We start from the raw sequence: 18,913 nt of genomic DNA on the forward strand, positions 1-18,913 counted from the left end.
CTACACACTTCTGGCTGATTCCCCACACCAGGAAGAAATAAGTACGCTTAGACAACTACCTGGAACCAAGACAGAGAACATGAACTGTAACATCAAGTTATAGTTGTACCTTGGAAGCTGAACGGAATCCATTCTGGAAGTCCGTTTGACTTCCAAAATGTTTGGAAACCAAAGTGCGGCTTCTGATTGGCTGCAGGAAGCTCCTGCAGCCAATCGGAAGTCCCGTCGGACGTTTGGCTTCCAAAAATAGTTCGCAAACTGGAACAGTCACTTCTGGGTTTGCGGCGTTTGGGAGCCAAAACGTTCAAGAACTAAGCTGTTCAAAAACCAAGGTACGACTGTGTTACCCTACTTGTGTAATCCAAGGTGGTGTGTGTGTGTTTCAAAATATGAAAATGAGATAGGAAGCAAATGTCTCAGAAGAATCAAGAAAATTTCTAGGCTTTTCTATTTAAACAACTAAAACGGCTTAACAATCTCTGTCATTTTCCAGCAACAAATTCTATTAGAAAAAAAACGTATCACTGAAATTACAAGGGATTAATTTATGGAAATCATAACTTAAGTACGAGAAGTGACATCACTGGCTACTGGAACCTAATTTTTATATTATATTTATGTGACAACAAAAATGTAAGTTATGTGTCATTTGTCAAAATAGGTATCTGACAGATGAATAGTAGGGCAAAAGACCAGCTCCCCCGGTCCTCCCTTGGAGAGCTGACTGGGTATGAACTGCCTTAGTGCTCTCCCAAAGACTGTAGTAGTGGGAAAGCCTTAGAGCAGCCATTTATAATATTAAAGTAAAAGTAATTATAGGCAGAGCTGTAAGGAAACAAGACTGCAAGCCAGAGACACCTGCACCACGATTGCACTGTATTTCCCACGGTATTAGGGCAACAACATCAGCACTGTGCTGTGGCTGCTTTCTATGGTGGCAGCAGATAATTGTCTGAGAAAGAGGGTGGGAAGGGAGAGAGAGAGAGAAAGAATACCTTGAACAGGAGATGTGCAACTGCCCCAGCCTAATTATTAACAAGGCAGACAGGGAAAACGTAATAGGGCTTTTCTGTCACTTGAAATGAGTTCCTACTCAAGGACTGACATTAAAGCAATGATCGTCTTCCCAGATCCAAGATTTACTACCTAAATTTACATATAAAATACAAGTACGTGTCACTTTTCTTCCATCAGGCTACAAAAATGAGATCCTTTTGGGGTTCTTACGCATTTTTAAAAAAAGCAGTGAAAAGGCACTTTAGTTCTTTTGAGAGAGAAGCACAGTCAAATAGGAGAATCTGAAGAACGTGAACAGCTGCTGCAAAAATTTCAGGCTCCTGCTCTCCTCCTCCCCACCACGGGCTCATATTTTAGGTAACACAGGAAACTTGAAGAAAATGTAAAAGTAATTCAGCTTGTTTATTACTGTTTTCCCCTACAATGCAAATAGTTCCACTAAAGTCTAAAACCTCTTTTTTTTTTTTGGCATCTTAGCACTGTCATCCTATATACTGCACTGAAGTTAAAATGCAGCCTAAAACTATTCCCTGCTGTCTGCCTTGAACTTGTTCCAAGAGTGTTTATTTTTATATTTTGTGTCTGTTTGCCTTTTTCGTTTCAGCTCTTGGCAGATATTTCTGCTCCTTTTCCCACTGGACATAGCTGCTACAGTCGGATGGCTCGCACGCAATCTTTCCCATGCTTGGGCTTCTGGAGTTGTATAGTAGCTCACAGGCACTTTTAAGGGCACATCTGAACTGGTTATTTGCTAGGGGTCAATGCCTCTAAGCGGCACCTAGAAGACTCTGCCTGCACTATAATGAAGAGCCGACCTGCACCATCCACACTGGCATAATAACCTAAACAAATATGTGTGATGATATTGTACAAGGATTAACCAAAACACAATGAAAACCCACCACCTGCTACTGTAAGAGGAAGTTGCTTCATAATAAAATTGTTGGAAAGTGCTTGAATATTATAAATCGTATGGTGCAAAAGGCACGCGGGTGGCGCTGTGGGTTAAACCACAGAGCCTAGGACTTGCCGATCAGAAGGTCAGTGGTTCGAATCCCCGCGACGGGGTGAGCTCCTGTTGCTTGGTCCCTGCTCCTGCCAACCTAGCAGTTCGAAAGCACATCAAAGTGCAAGTAGATAAATAGGTACCACTCCGGTGGGAAGGTAAATGGCGTTTCCGTGCGCTGCTCTGGTTCACCAGAAGCGGCTTAGTCATGCTGGCCACATGACCCGGAAGCTGTACACTGGCTCCCTCGGCCAATAAAGCGAGATGAGAACCGCAATCCCAGAGTTGGCCACGACTGGACCTAATGGTCAGGGGGCCCTTTACCTTTATGGCGCAAAAGGTTACTTACGCACCTACATTTTCTGCATTCACTTTTTTACACTCACTTTTTCATAGAAAAAAGGTAATGCTAGTCACATTATGATTTTGCAGAATGTGTGCCCTATTTTGCACCTCTTCCCACTATTTCTTGTAGACTAAGGTAAAACAGAAAATTTCATTCCAGCCCACGATTCTGCTGTCTGGTTTCTCACATAACCATGATCTTCTCAGCAAAAGCCTCAATCATTTCCTCATTTTGTAGACAAAGTAATGCACTAAATCACTTCTGGAAGAATCAAAACACTGAAAATTGCATACTGTAGTCCAATCCACTCAGTCAAAATGTATTTAACCTCTATCTATGTACATTTAATTCCCCTCAACTGTGGTATGAGGCTTCACTGTAGATCCTTCCAGTGTATGTGGTTCTAAGATGTAGAATAAAACTTTCCTCCCCATATTATTTTAACGAAGGGAGCAGCTATAGCTCTCTGTTCTGTTTTTGAGCAGTGGACAGTTCTTGAGCTACCAGAGTATACCATGGCCCAACTTCCAACAGAAAAGAACATTGCCTTTGTACTTAGACTGATTCTTAGACTAATTTCCCACACAACAAGCCACTTTCAAGGAAGTTCCTCTTGATAGCTGTCCATCACGATGGTTGTGCAATGTGCATCTAGTCTGTAAGAGCAGGTTCTGAACTTAGTCGTTCCGTATTTGGAACACTCTGGTGACATTCTTAGTCAGCAGAGAGAACTAGCAGAGAGAACTGAGAATTCATAGGTAGCAAGTTGCCTGAAAAGCAAATTTGGGAACTTGGAGCCACAGCTGGTTTCCTGCCCTGTCTGAAATTCAGTGGGAAGGTTAATTTGCCTTGTAACTATAAAGGCCTATGGAAGGATAATTTGGGGGGGGATTGCAAACACATGGACGGGGGCAGAAGAGATGCATGAGGCATGGTGAGAATCAATGGATAGAAAATGCTCACCACTTCATACAACTATCTTTTGAAAGGCCATGGCGAGGGGAGGGGGAGAGGAGGCAGAGTTAGAGCATACACACAAACGTTTAAGGTCTCCTAACACCTCCACAGATCTTGAGCTGCTGGCAGGGACTCCAGGAGGAAGTGAAGGACTGTAGATGCCTCCATATTTCAGGATTCAACTCCCCCACCTCACATTCTAAACCCAAGCTCACAAAAGGCAGCGTTTTAATTATATTATTTATTTAATTTCATTAATTAATTAATAGTTTATCACGAATGGCATAGAGCCTGGAGCTACGTATGAACAGTGAATGGCAACTTAAATGTCATCTTAGCCATGGACTCGCCAGCTACTGCTGTCTTGTTCACCCTCTCCTCATCCGAAGGAAGGGATGGCAATAAAAATTTACCTTACAACAGGGTTTTAAGGACCAATAAGAGGATGTACGTTACAGTGTGCTAAACACAAAAAGTTGCAAATATTATACGTTGCATAATACTTTTGGAGGGATTTAATAACAAAACGGCAAATGCTGTGCTTGTGTTGTTACATGCAGTAAAATGTGCATTGCATCCCTCTGGAAGCCTCTGGTCAATGGATGTGGCTTTATTAACCAGGTTTAAAAATTATTTATATTTATTTTACTTAAACATATATTACATTGTTTTAAAATATTTAAGTTAATCTATTATTTTAATTTGCACATGGAATCATCTATGGAGTTTACCAGCCCGCAAGGTCAATAATAAGAATAAGAATAATTTTAATTATACCCCGCCCTCCCCAGCCAGGGCTGGGCTCAGGATGGCTAACACCAAATATAAATTACAATAAAATGTAATGGGAGGGAAAACAGTTAATTAAAATACGGCTTAAAATGCAGCCTCATTTCAGCAGTAGCCCAGTAGCTAGAGGAACACTAGCTTGACCATAAGGGAAATACTGGCTCAGGGGCAAAATGAACTGCTCCCTGAATCACAAAATGGGATAACCTGTGTAGTCAACTACAAATTTTACTTTACATCTGACGAGGGATGCTAGAGCAAAATTCTAAAAGGTTTGCAGCAGTGCTGCACGAACAGCTAGTTAAATCAATTAATCTCATATTTTATAGGTGAGGAACACAGAGTATGAGTGAGAAGCAATTAGCACAAGGCTAGATTTTTCCTTAGGGGACGTGGGTGGCGCTGTGGGTTAAACTACAGAGCCTAGGACTTGCCGATCAGAAGGTCAGCAGTTCGAATCCCCGGGATGGGATGAGCTCCCGTTGCTCAGTCCCTGCTCCTGCCAACCTAGCAGTTCGAAAGCACGTTAAAGTGCAAGTAGATAAATAGGTACCACTCCGGCGGGAAGGTAAACGGCGTTTCCGTGCGCTGCTCTGGTTCACCAGAAGCGGCTTATCATGCTGGCCACATGACCAGGAAGCTAAACGCCGGCTCCCTCGGCCAACAAAGCGAGATGAATGCCGCAACCCCAGAGTCGGTCACGACTGGACCTAATGGTCAGGGGTCCCTTTACCTTTAGATTTTTCCTTGCTTTTCTAGCTGCCCTAGAAGGTTCTGGGGAGCCTCAGTATCCTGCGGTCCTACTTCATGTCAAGCATAAGATCTAGATCCTTCCTTATCTACCTTCTGCCATCCCTTTCATAGGAAGCTGAAAGTATAACTTCAGATACCAATATAGAAAATATATTTTATTTTTGCCTTGGAATTTGTAAATTTCAGGCCAACGTACATCCTCACACATTTATTCTTACTCCTTTATGTTGCATCCTTTTTATTGGCATTGTATACTATGTTATTTCACCTTACTTGTTTTAAAACAAGCAGTTAAAAAGCTAAGTATAATGATTCATCCTGGATAGGGGAATGCAAAATGAAGAGAATGGGGGTGTCCTATCCTGCTTTCCCAGGAAGCAATCTCAGGCTGGTACAAAGCACGTCCGTTGCCCCTGGGAGGCTGAAAGGGTCAAAATAAGATCTCTTGTTTATATGCTCCATTCTCTTGCTGTGGAATAGAAGCCTGACAATTTTTTCCCCTTGATTGCTTCTACTGCGGCTGGACTCAGTTTCATGCCCTGACCACTCAAGCAACGCTATCCCCTTAAGATGACTTCAAAAAACAGAACACACAAAGTCTCATGATGGGAAAAGCAGTAAAACTAGGCCGTTGACTATTTTAGTAACTCCACTAGTGCAAAAAAACCAAAAGCAAAAAGATATGCAGGGAAGAACAATCAGATTGAGCTGTCTTGTACACAACTACTGAAAAAATATTACCAGCTGGCTCATACATAGGGCAGCTTGTGCAGCGGGTCTGCCAGACTAGTTGCCTGCAGAAATAGTTAGCGGCCCTGGGCAAAGAGCTAATTGCAAGGTTGCTAGAGAATGGTTATTAAAACCACCAACTGCTGCCAAAGCCAGCAGCCGAGGAGACACACATGATAAATGATACAGGAAATTCAGTAATCCGGCTTGACACATGAGAGAATATCTTCTGTTTATAATATACAAACAAAATTTTCGAGTGTGATATAAGGTGGCTAGAACAAATTAAGAAACCGTATTAAAATAACTTCTGAAATAAGCGGGGAACGTGTACAGATTTGTAATCCACCCAAACACACTGGCTTTTTCATTCATTGTTATTTGAGATCCAGTCCATCTCGAAGTGGTAGCTGGGGAAAGCCTGTGTGAAACCCACAGGAAGTGGCGAGAATAAAAAGCCCATCTGAAAAAGAGCTGAAGGTTATTCAGCTGCATCCAATGACAGCTGTTGCTGCAATAAATTACAGTGGTACCTCTGGTTAAGTACTTAATTCGTTCCGGAGGTCCATTCTTAACCTGAAACTGTTCTTAACCTGAAGCACCACTTTAGCTAATGGGGCCTCCCGCTGCCGCCGGAGCACGATTTCTGTTCTTATTCTGAAGCAAAGTTCTTCACCCGAGGTAATATTACTGGGTTAGCGGAGTCTGTAACCTGAAGCGTATGTAACCTGAAGCGTATGTAACCCGAGGTACCACTGTAGTCCGTTTTGAAAGGTGCCACAGGACTCCTTAGCTATGCATAGATTTCAGGAAGATTACTCCCAAATATGCCTAAGATCGTAATTCTACTCTTTGCTGCGAGACCAAACATGGCTGTTCTCTTAGATCAGGAGTCAGCAACCTAAGGCCCATGGGCTAGTAGCGGCCCACGAGGTTTGTCTAAAACTGGCCCATGGTGAGCCCTGCCGCCCCCACTCTTACCGGTGTTGTGAGCGACTTCCGGGTTGACCCAGATGTGCGCCGGAAATAGCGTGTGCACACGCATGTGGGACGCAGAAGCACTCGTGTGAATGCACACACACTATTTCTGGCGAACTTCCGGGTCGGAGCGCAGGAAATAGTGTGTGCGCACGCATGCTCCTCCAACTCAGAAGAGCGTGCGTGTGCCCACACTCCGGCCCATCCTTGGACGGACGAGCATCGGCCGGCCCATCCTCTGATAAGGTTGCTGGCCTCTGTCTTAGAAGCTTTCAAAGTTACTTCGATGAAGAAGCCAGAAGCAAAGGAGAACTTAACTGAGATAACTTTTACACAGTCTGCTCGCATGTAGAATACACACTGCAATATTGGAATTTCATTTGTATTAAGGAAATAATTCTAGTCGAAACAAAACAAAACCAAGAAAATTGTATTAACAATCCAACTCAATTAAAACTTTCATGTGAATATTTTGTTTTGACCTCAGGTGCATCGGCATAGTTAAGATCTTGTTTTGCGAAATAATTTATAGGCTCCGAAAAGTTGCTGTAGAAGCTTTTAACAGAACCTCTACCTGCATTCAAATGTTTTTGAAGTATAAAATGACACCAAAAGTTCCATTTGCATTTCTCCTTTAAGATGTACTGCACATCATATACTAGATTGGTTTGCTCTGTTTTTCTCTGCCTGTGCATATAACAAATATATTTATATATTAGTTTTAACCAATATAAGGTATTCTGAGATGTAGGTCACTTTCTTTAGCATAAGAGAAATGGTCACTTTCCATACTATTTCATAAGACCTGCACGATACACTGCAAAATCGAAATACAGCACTTTGCAAAATTTCAGATTGTGAAATGAGTGCCACTTACCGAAGATTCGCTGTCTCTGACAAGGAAGTCCCCTTCCGCTCCCCGTTCGTTTAGAGCACATTCTGCCTGATGCCGAGTAACATTCCCATAATACCATTCTCTTCCTGCAAACCGTCCTGTAGTAGAGGGCCCTGTGTAGCTTATCGGAGGCGGGTGGGAACTGTTACTTGTAGGGCCATCACTTAAGATTACTACATAGTTTTTCGGAACGAGGCCAATTTGCCCTCGGGAATTTTTACATTTCCACCATTCCGGATCATTCTCAGGTTTCTCTATCACTTCCATGGTTTCGCCTTTCTCGAAGTTGAGCTCTTCTTCTGTGACAGAACTGAAGGGGTACAATGTCTGAACAACGTGAAGTACTTTCATGGCTTGGCCATTGCTCATGGAGGCTCCCTTCCTCAAGCTGAGAAAACTCGGCGAATCGGCAGTTGCTTCCTCGACTTCTTCTACCACGTAGTTTGAAGGAAACCATCCAATTTGTCCGTTGTAACTCCCTCTCCACCAGCCATCGCTGCACTTTTCCATAACAATGACTCGGGATCCTTTCACGAGAGAGAGTTCATCTTCCCTTTCTGCCACATAGGCAAATTTAACGTACGCTGGGATGTTCAGATCGTAAATCCGATCGGCGTTGCTACCGTTAGACGGGTACTCTGCATCAGTACTAGGGGTCGGTGAGGCGTCTCTGGCACTTGTCTTCCGCTTTGTTTTCCCCAAACCTGTTAAAAAAATAAAATAAAAGTTTCTAAAAAGCATTAAACAAAACATGGTTAAACACGTTGCAAACTTTGCATGAGAAATCAGGTTGGCAAAAACAGAACTCCACAGCGCCCTCTGGTGTCACCGTGTTAGAATGCATAAATAACACACATAAAATGTTTTTTCTTTGCCAATGTAGTCGAGTCCTAGATGTGTCAACAAAATAATGAAGACATAGAGGAATTGTTCTATGATGCCAGAAAACTGCCAGAGGGGGAAAAAGTAACTTTTTAAGAAGCTTCTTTTCTTCTCAGAAGGGTAGCTACTAAATGAAGCTTTGATGTGCCCTTTCAGTGCATTTCTTTCCGAAGTCACTAGAAAATGAATACACACAGAACTGTTGGCAGCATAGAACAGGAAATTACTCTTTTTATAACCAGTTAGTATTGCATTGTGGGATTAACAATTCTTTAAAAATGCAACCAACCGATTTTCAATCCATTTTAGTTGCAGAGAAAGAAGTTGAAACAAGGTACCAAAAGTTGCTTGTCTAAAGGTTCTGTGTGGTTCCCATTAACGTTCAAACTGATTCCACTGCAATTTCATAGAATAAAAACCATTTAAATCAAGAAATGGTGTGATCATGCACAATACGTATACAAAATTATTTGTGCACATTTTATTGGTGAATTTTGACACTAAAATATGTACATGACCTACATTGTGACATGCACTGAATTCGTACAACTTGCTAATGTGCAGCCAAACTGAGATCTCAGTTGCAGAGTACAGCAGTAGGGCAATTCACTAGGTATGGTTCTGGATAAGAGTCAACACAGGATAGTCAATGTCACAGCATTTCAGATTTTAGAGGTACAGTGCACCTAATAATCTCCTATTTTGCTTTTAGTTGTGTCTGATCTGCAGCAGCCAAAGGAGCTCACAATTACTTAAAATAAAATAAAACCCACAGGAGTGCAATGTTTTGAAGCACAACACTTTCAAAACCTGCAACAGAGTACCAAGGTATTTATTAAACAGCTAGCAGCATAAAGAGTAATACAACCTTCACCAGCTCAAACAATAATATTAAATTCAAATGTTAATGTGATAAAGATCTAACACAGGAACTATTCTTTAATGCTCCCTGTACGTGTACACACACACACACACACACACACACACACACACACACGTTATTTTGCTTGTAAACCTCTGAAGGTAGTGAACTTCATTATGGAATTTCAATTAGGTTGCAGGCTCAGTTTATCTGGGACAAGCAGAATTCAAGCGCTGTTTGGGATTTCAGCTGTGGAAAAACAAGGACAACACATAGAAAAAAAACCACTCAGCCATAATCTTACACATATATTTGGACTACAACTAGAGTGAGAAAGAATCCGACCCCTCCCCAGCCTTTCAGTGTGATACAGGATCTAGTTAAAGGGTTTTGGTTAACATAAAGGAAATAATTCTGATATGAGCAGACAAAAACACAAGGTATTTTAAAAATAAATCCTATTCTAAACAGTTGTCTCTCGCACATGCCATTTTGGGTTGACTACATCACTGCTTAATTACACACCGAAAATAGTTCAAGTTAAACGCCTGTCTAGGGGTAGCTGAACATACCTGATGCATTCTGGCAGATTATTCACCTAAATGGCATAAACAAAAATCTGCTGTACCAAACCCAAGTTGAAACTGCAGCAGGAGGAATGGGGTGGGTGGGAATGACACACAAGGATGCTTGTCAAATTAATCTACGGAGCTTCAAGTGTCACATTAACTAAATGAGGAAAATGTGATTCCTCCCGATACGTTCCACAGCTAACTCCCTTTCCCATCTTTCCGTGTGCTTATCTAAAGAACTGTAACTAAAGACTTCCCTCTAGCCTAAAAGTCAGTGGCCATGCAAGCTGGCAAAGTGACAGCAAAGAAACCAAGCTATTGTGGTGTGTGATACAATTGCAGGAAAACAGTACTTCAGTCTGCAGTAGAAGCTGGCCACGGTCTGATCTATGATGAAAACTTCCCGACCGCCACTGAACAATGTCTTGTGTATCAACATACACAGCACTATTAAAAGGAACCAGAGATGGTAACTGGAGAAATATTACTATCAAGAGAATGGGTAGTAATTGGACAAAGTACATATCTCAGGTTAATGACCTCATTATTTCCGCACTCAATGGCAGTGACTAAGCCATTTTCCACTTCAATGTACACTTCTAGCAATTAAGATTTCCAAATATTTATAACAAGTCCCTTCTAACAACAGTGAGAGAGTGCAATTAACATCAGGAACCAGCCTAAACCAACAAGAAAAACCCATGAACCAATTTCAACAAAACAAGGCACTTGATATGTTCCAGTAACTAACAATTCAATAGTGAAATAATGCTTGAATTGAAGATTGCAACCTACCTTCTATTAAATGCCTCAACATCTGCAAACATTTGACCACTGTGAGAACTACGGTACTTTTTAAACTTTTCAACATGGAAGAGAAGGAAGGAAACTCACTGCTTGTAAAGATTTATGCAATACTAGCAAAATGCTCAACGTTCTGACAAGCAGAGCAAGAGTTAAGAACCAGAGACCTAGCATACTGCAAGGACCATGGTGGGATTCTGGTCAGCTCTGATGGGACCACATACTGTCATGGAAGGGAATGCAGCCCATGGCCATGTTTGCTTCTGTATTACAAATAAAAGGTCAACATTTAACTGAACTGGGAGCAGATACATTCAATAAAAATTCATGAAAGCTTATAACAAATTACGTTTCTTAGTACTGAATCTTCTCACGAATAAAGTTTCAAATACATTACAATACTGGTTTAGAATTTGGCATTCAGGAGTCATAATATCTGAAATGGGTTGCTGTCAGGAGCACCATTCAAAATTTGCCAGGTGCATTTTGCACCTGGCTATCAGCCACTTGTGACCAAGTGAAGATGCCCAGGCGCCATGATGCGCCTGACATATCCACCATCTGGAGGTGCGTGCCTGGGGATCCTTGGATCTTGACTGTTTTCACACACTAGCAACACATCCAGTAGAATTCTATCCATGGTATTTTATCTGCCCAATCAGAATGAATTTCAGGAACCAAAAAGTTGTACTGGAAAATAGGACTTTTGAGCCGTCTGGTCCCCAAATGGCAACTAGACATTCCGTTTTGGCGACCGTAACCCTGGTTTAAGGAGCCATTTGGCACCTAGCTTATATATCGGAGTTTCTAACACTGGTCGAGAGTCAGTGTCTCCTGCTCAAGTCCCCCCCTCCAAAACAAACAAACAAACCCATCTCAGCAGCACTGACATAGCTGGCAACATTCAGCACTATGAAGAAATCTGTACTTTTCATTCCATATATTTTGGCAGAAGATAAAGATACCTGTTTCTGCAGACTTATGCCATTTTTTAATTATAGTTTGCAACACTCGATTTGCAATGAAAGCAGGTTTATACCAAGCCTTCACATGTTTCTGCACATTCACAGGCTCTGCTGATTAGCTACTTCATTTCAGCAATTTAAACTCTTGGTATTCTCTGGATGAAGGAGCAGAAATGCTGAAAGCAGTGGCTCTTCTGTTAGCGTACACTCCCCGGTATTTTATCTGTTATATAGGAGAGAGGCTGGCCAGCTGTTTTATTACTGAGTCATAGTTTTGGGTCATACAAGTCGGTACTGTCAGTTAATTGCAGAAGTTATTTGCCGAATATGGTGATTAGGAATAGACTTTCCCCAAATGCAATTCAATACGTAAAATTCCAAAAAGAAACTGCTGGAAGGAAATCAGCGAAAGGTACTTTATACTTGGGCACCCAGCAACAAAACCGGCTCAAGGAACACCCCAATTTGCAAACTTGGTCCATGAGAAGTGCACAGCCATCACAAACAGATGGAATACCATCTCTCCGAATCTGTGAACTGTTTACCCACAGAAACTCCAGATTGTTAGACCTGAGTTTCCCATTACTGACCATCATCCAGCTTTGCATTATTATTTTTTTAACAAAGTCCAGACTTCCAGCACTTCACCTAATTCTGATGTCAGCCAAATCCCCAATATCTGAAAGTACAAATGACAAGCGGAGGGTACCCCACAGCAGAAGCGTCAAGCAGGAAATGAAGCAAAAAATCTCTTCTGGAAACAGCTCTGCAAGTTAAGAATGGAACAACTATATCACCATGTCCCAAACTTCCAAATCACAGAGCCAATTCAGAAACTTATAATCACTAGATGGTATGGTATCAAAAGCCACAGCTGGACCACACTCCCCCATCCCTTTTCCCAGCATTGTCCAGCCATTAGGGGAAGGGGTGGGGAACTGTTTTAAGGCAGAAAGCTGTTGGGGGGGCACATTTCAGTAATTGGCAAGGCTGGCTCCAAACATGAAATGCTATTTTCCACAGAAACAAAGCCCTATATTTAATTCTTAGTAACTCCACTCAAGTTTCACCTTCCCTTTTCTCCACAGATTTCTTTTAAAACTCAGTTTGGGTGATGGAGTCCCCCCCCCCAGTTGGGGGCCCTTTCTCAATCCTGACAGGATTAAAGACAAATATAAACTCCATATTCCACGAAGCAGCGTGTAACGTGCAGCTGAACTGCAAGCCCTGCTTTACAAATGTTCAAAGCCTCCAACTCTGCAAATGCAATTGTATCCAGAAAAAAGTGCATGCTTGCAGCTGAAAAGTGCATGGATGGTTTTTGCATATTTTGCATATCTCTTGCTGAGGTATTTCCCATCTTTGGGGTAGCAAATAAAATGTTATATGCTGACAATATTTTAACCAGAGTGATTCTACTACTTAGGAGTATAATTCCTCCGATGTATGGAAGTGAGAGCTGGACCATAAAGAAGGCTGATCGCCGAAGAATTGATGCTTTTGAATTATGGTGCTGGAGGAGATTCTTGAGAGTCCCATGGACTGCAAGAAGATCAAACCTCTCCATTCTGAAGGAAATCAGCCCTGAGTGCTCACTGGAAGGACAGATCCTGAAGCTGAGGCACGAATACTTTGGCCACCTCATGAGAAGAGAAGACTCCCTGTAAAAGACCCTGATGTTGGGAAAGATGGAGGGCACAAGGAGAAGGGGACGAGAGAGGACGAGATGGTTGGACAGTGTTCTCGAAGCTACCAGCATGAGTTTGACCAAACTGCGGGAGGCAGTGGAAGACAGGCGTGCCTGGCGGGCTCTGGTCCAGGGGGTCACGAAGAGTCGGACATGACTAAACGTCTAAACAACAACATAATTCCTCCCTCCCCTCAGAAAAAAATGGGCCAGTTGGCTCACACAGCTTTTGCGGCAAAACATCAACTACTTAATGGAACAGTTGTGAAACTGGCAGTTTCTGTTTTGTTCTCTTGTTAGACACATGTATAAACCAGGCACTTATACAGGTCACTTACTTGCAACACTAAGTCTACAGTCCTACCCATCCTTACCACTGGTATACTTCTGAGTAAACATGGACACAATTATGCTCTAGGTTTCCTGAAGACATAGAAGTTACTGGACAAAACAGCTTTTCTATGCCATTTGGAAAAGTAAATGTCACTGCTATTTGGTTGACAATAGAAATGGTCATAATTTGAACGATAAGAAGCAGAACACATCACCTATTGTGTTCTATTTATAACGGTTGATATCAGGAGTCGTCTTTTTGTCTCTGGTTAATGCTTTTACAGGGGAAAGTAGGGAATGACTCAAAGGGCATTTAATCCCTTTAAAGGCACAAGATGTCAATGGAATAGGTTAGTATGTCCAATTGTTATCCTTAAAAAAAACCCACCTTCAGTGACATCTTAAACTCTGCAGGGAGTGAAGGGCAAATAATACACAGACAGGATCAGGCTGAATTCTCCATAGCTTGTTTTGTCCCATGAAACCTAATTGAAACAGGCTGCAATTGACAGGACTCTTGCAAAATCGCTCCCACTAAGGAACTGGGATTACCAAGTTTAGTTCCCATTTCAAGAAGTGGTGCTCTGCATGTGGTAGCAAATCTTGTTTATCATGCCCAAAATAAAGTAGGCTGGGCTCTATAGAAAGAAGCGAGATGGCCCAATATTTCTCTGGTGCAGAAGAAATTTTCTCTCTTTTCTCCCTCTGAAATAGACATATCTTCCAGCAACCACTTCTTCATTCTATACTCTCCCCATGACTGAAGGCATTTTGCTAGCTTTGTTAAAAAAAAAAATCGGGAACAATTGTCCTTGGCTTGCTTGAATTATTAGGCTTACTTTATTATACTATTTTAAACAAACAAAAATTAAAATGGAAAGGGAACTTGTGGTGCGTGAGGGAGAGCAGTTTCAATAGCCAGACCACTATTCTGAGCTTAGATGCGGAAAGAGAGAATTAGCTTATGTAACCTCAGTCAGGGAAAAGTCGCTTCGAAATTCTTCAAAAAGCTGTTTGCATATGGTATTCAGTATTTGACAGTTTATCATGCTACACTCCATAAATAGAATTGCGTGTTTTATATCAGGCAACCATAACTTCCAAAAATGTCATCATTAACTACCATACCAAGCGATCGAGAGACTGGCATGCTTAATCATCTCTTTATTATTTTCTGCAGGGCTTTTACTGCATCTGGTTGTAGGGGGCACAGGGACACACACACACAAGAAACAAAAGCTGGAACAAGCAGAGGAGGAGTCCCAGATTTAACATGTTGCTATTTCTGTAAATCAGGCTGATTTAATGTCATGTCACAACTTCGTTGATCTATAAGCAGATTCCCGCCTCACCTTCCATTGTTCACATAGCAGCTACAACACAACATTTAATGTTGGGCCCCCAAAGTCTAGAGCAGATGATGTTTTGGGATAAAGTTTGCTGTTGGATGATAGACAGATGGATAGATAACAAACTTTACAATTAAAGATCCTTAAGGCTATGATTGACTGTGATGGCTGTCACTGGTTTACAGATATTATATTAGCCATTTTGATTTAACAAACCTGAAAACAATTTGTATAAAGCTATGTGGATTAGAGCGGTTCATTAAAAAGTCTTTTTGAAAAAGCCTGCTCCAAAGGTCTTACCTTACTACACTAGGGATTATATAGCTATATCTGAAATTTCATGCATATCAGTTAATATCTTGACCCTCCTCCACGAAAATAGCTGTTTACTTGGCTGTTTTCCTATGTCATGAAGGCTGAAATTTCAATTCAGTGGAGCAGGGTAAAGATATTAACTGATATGCATGAAATTTCAGATATAGCTATATAATTCCTAGTGTAGTAAGACAAGACCTTTGGAGCAGGCATTTTTTTTAAAAAAAGTTTTTTTATGAAGGGACAAAAGTTCCAGAGCATCCCTACTAGGAACTGAGTCTTGCTGAACTCAGCAGGAATTTATTTCTGGGTAAATATGCAGAGAATTTAAAAGTGCTATATTCCACATTTCCACCAAATATAAGTCTCCAAGGCAGCCCACAACAAATAGGTGCCATCCATTACAACTGTTACCGGAAAAATCCGAGGGCTCCCTTGGACAAAAAGTAAAGACACCAACCAGAGTAACCTGGAGCAAATCAGCAGCCTGTAGGCTTGGCCTTTATTGAACTGTTGCAACAGGGTGTTCCCCTCACTTGCAGGAGAGAGGAAAGACACAGAAAAATGGTGTGCAAGACCTTATAAAAACTTTTGAAATTCCCATCCCCTAGGTCAAGCCCACCCCCAGAAACATCATGCATACATTACAGAAAGGAGGGGTTGAGGGAGGAGTTGTGTTGGTAACCTGAGTGTCCTGTCACCTGGCTGGTTCCCTTCTCCTCCTCCCCCCCCCATGAGTCATTTTCTGAAGACAAAAGGTAGTCGCAGTTTCCTGCCCCCTGAGGGAAGATCTGATCATTGTCCTTTGTTCCAGTCCATGCTGAATCCACTCCCATATGCAAGTTCTTTGTGATCTTGATTGTCTTCTGTCTAGGACCATCAGGGTTGGCATAGCAACTGGGCAGGGCTCCTGTGGATGTGCTGGGATGGTGAAGGGATTATGGTTGGCCTGTATCAAACCTTCCCCATTTTGTAGTCCTTCCTTCATGGAGTAAAATAAAAGTGGAACAGTGCAAATCCGATGTATGGTTGATTTTCTATGAATTTATAACAGAAGCGTAGCGTATGTAGTGTGTGAGTGTGAATGTGTGTGAAGTTTGTACAAACTGAATGATGGGGGGGCGGGGTTTCCTGCTACACAACAAAATAAGAACCAGTGAATATAAACATAAAACAACAGCAGATCTAACAGCTGAACACCAAGTAAGCGAAACAAATAAACTAACTCCAATCAGATGCTGCCAAAGGTCAGGGCAAATAAATTTTTAGGTTGCAGCTAAAAGATAACAAATGTAGGAATCTGATGAATATATAGTGTGTATATAGTTTTTGTTTGGCATATGCCACCTGCATGTTAACTGAGTCGGTATCATTATTCTCAGAAATATTAAGCCAGTTTTAGCTGCTGAAAAATGGCAGCAGAATGGAGGGTGAACCTGGGCACGCAAGATTATTTTCTAAATAGCTGTTATGAACTAAAGCTTTAAAAAGCATTAAGAGCGTCAATGGTACATCCAGTTGACAATCGGAAGCAAAAATATAAGAATACAAAGGGCGAAATGAAGTGAAACAAAAACAAAACTTGACTGTGCAGAGAGAGAAAATGAGTGTGTTGTAAATCTGACTCTTCGCAGCTTCAGTGAGGATCACACCACATTTCACACCTGTACACTTCCATTGTCATTAGTGATCTATAGGTGTTAATTGTCAAGCGAAAAAGCATTTGGTACTCCTGCAACACAGAGGGCCAGGGTCAGACTTAGGTTATTTTGTTGACTCAGGTGAAGGAAAAGATGGTGTGTTTGCTTTAAGCATCCATATCTTGCTGTCCATCCCCTCATTATGCAAGAGCATTTCCTCAGCAGTGTCATGAAGTCATCCTGACATCTGGCTTAATCATGGCATCTCTTTTGAGATCTCTACAGAAAGTAGCTCTTCAGAATTTATCTGTATGTACGATGCATCACAAGCTCTATTTTGTTCATAGAAATATCTGTGACCTGTTATCTCTTTGCAAAATGCAAAGCCAAAGCATGATTGAACAGTTGAAGAACTCTTAATTTTTATTATGTTCACTTTGGTTTTGAATGAAGTGCAAACTATAACTGGTACAATTAACTAACCTTAGTCAATTAAGACTTCTTTCTCCAGACTCAGGATAGGAAAATTAGTGCCGATACAAAGGCCTGAATAACTTTTGTGTGCTTTTAGAGCAAGATTATTCACTTTCCTCCCTTTACTTGTGACTTTACTGATTTTTTTATTGTTGGCTATCCAACGAAACCCCACACATATTCCCAGGTTTAGAGTGACAGATTCACACTATTTCCAAGTAACTAATTTCTTAATATTTCAATAATTAAAATTTCGAAGTTATTGCAAATCCAGTTTTACAATGTTTTAAAAAAGAAAAAAAATCATTCTTGGTGCAGAAAGCGAAAGAACTTCATTTTAATTAGTAAACGTTTTAAATAATGTCTATGTTTTAAACTTCATACAGCAGTAGCATTTCCCATACTATGACAACCTGCCACACTTCGCTCTGACCTTAGAAGCAGCTTGACGTAAACACAAAACTTGTGGTGTAGTGGTTAAGAGCAGTAGTCACGTAATCTGGTGAACTGGGTTCGCGTCTCCGCTCCTCCACATGCAGCTGCTGGGTGACCTTGGGCTAGTCACACTTCTCTGAAGTCTCTCAGCCCCACTCACCTCACAGAGTGTTTGTTGTGGGGGAGGAAGGGAAAGGAGAATGTTAGCTGCTTTGAGACTCCTTAGGGTAGTGATAAAGCGGGATATCAAATCCAAACTCGTCTTCTTCTTCTTCTTCTTTTAGCGAATTGACTGTCAAATAAAAATTACTCATTTCAAACCTTACTGGGAATTTCCCCCTTTCACCCATTTGCTCCTTGGTTCCCAGGGAGAAATATGGCAACGTAAAGATCACTAGGAAATGAGGGAGTCTGAAGGAGTGGAAGGGGATTGTGTAGGTGCTGAAATGGGTCTTGTGCATAGTCAAGTGTCATATATTCCCATTGGCTGATAGATCTGTTATGGTGATGGAGTGCAACTAGGAGCAATCATGGCTTCAGCAAGGCACTCCAAAACGCGACTCTGCCTCTGTAGCAAGGCAGCTCTCTTGGCGATCCACCGCCCAAAAGCAGCATCTGACTGCCTCGTAGCGGTGTCCATCTGTTCACCGAACACTTGTACTGACATGCCTCATGCACCAGGCTGAAACTTGTCCGTCCTGAAATCTGTGCTCAGCTTTACATTTGTCCAGCTCATAAAAGGAGCTCTGACCGCCCTATTTTCTGTGTCTGTGGCAACATTTGCTAAGTTCTTTGTGATCTGTACACAATCACAGTCTTCTTCCTGTTCCTCAGCCTTGCTGTCCTCTGTGCATTGGTTAATGGCACCTCTTCTAGCACTAACTCATGTTGCTGTGTGTGATTCTTGCCTTATAAGTGTGGTGGTGGGGGAAGAGTGAGAAGGGAATTGTTAGAACTCTCTTTTCTCATGAATTGGGTGCGAAGTTATGCTGGGAGAGTAAAGTGCAATGTTCAGTTGGGCTTAGGGGGGGATAGGAACACACTGGTAGTGGGTGTGTTGCCTCTTTGCTTGAAGTGGAGCCGGTAGGACCAGACATTTCCTGAACAGCGGCATCAGCTATAGTG

General features: G+C 41.7%; 1 protein-coding gene across 5 annotated transcripts in view; it reads right to left on the minus strand.

Moving 5' to 3' along the window:
* The window catches only part of NCK2 (NCK adaptor protein 2), an 80,367-nt gene that overhangs the window by 7,752 nt on the left and 53,702 nt on the right, over positions 1 to 18,913 (minus strand). For all 5 annotated transcript variants that reach the window (XM_083610920.1, XM_083610922.1, XM_083610923.1 and 2 more), the window contains one exon: positions 7,453 to 8,174. In XM_083610920.1, the coding sequence (XP_083467046.1) occupies positions 7,453 to 8,174 (722 nt within the window). The remainder of the gene's footprint in view (positions 1 to 7,452; positions 8,175 to 18,913) is intronic.

The sequence above is a fragment of the Podarcis filfolensis genome (genome assembly GCF_964270895.1).
Source record: "Podarcis filfolensis genome assembly, chromosome: 4".
Classification (NCBI taxonomy): Eukaryota; Metazoa; Chordata; class Lepidosauria; order Squamata; family Lacertidae; genus Podarcis; species Podarcis filfolensis.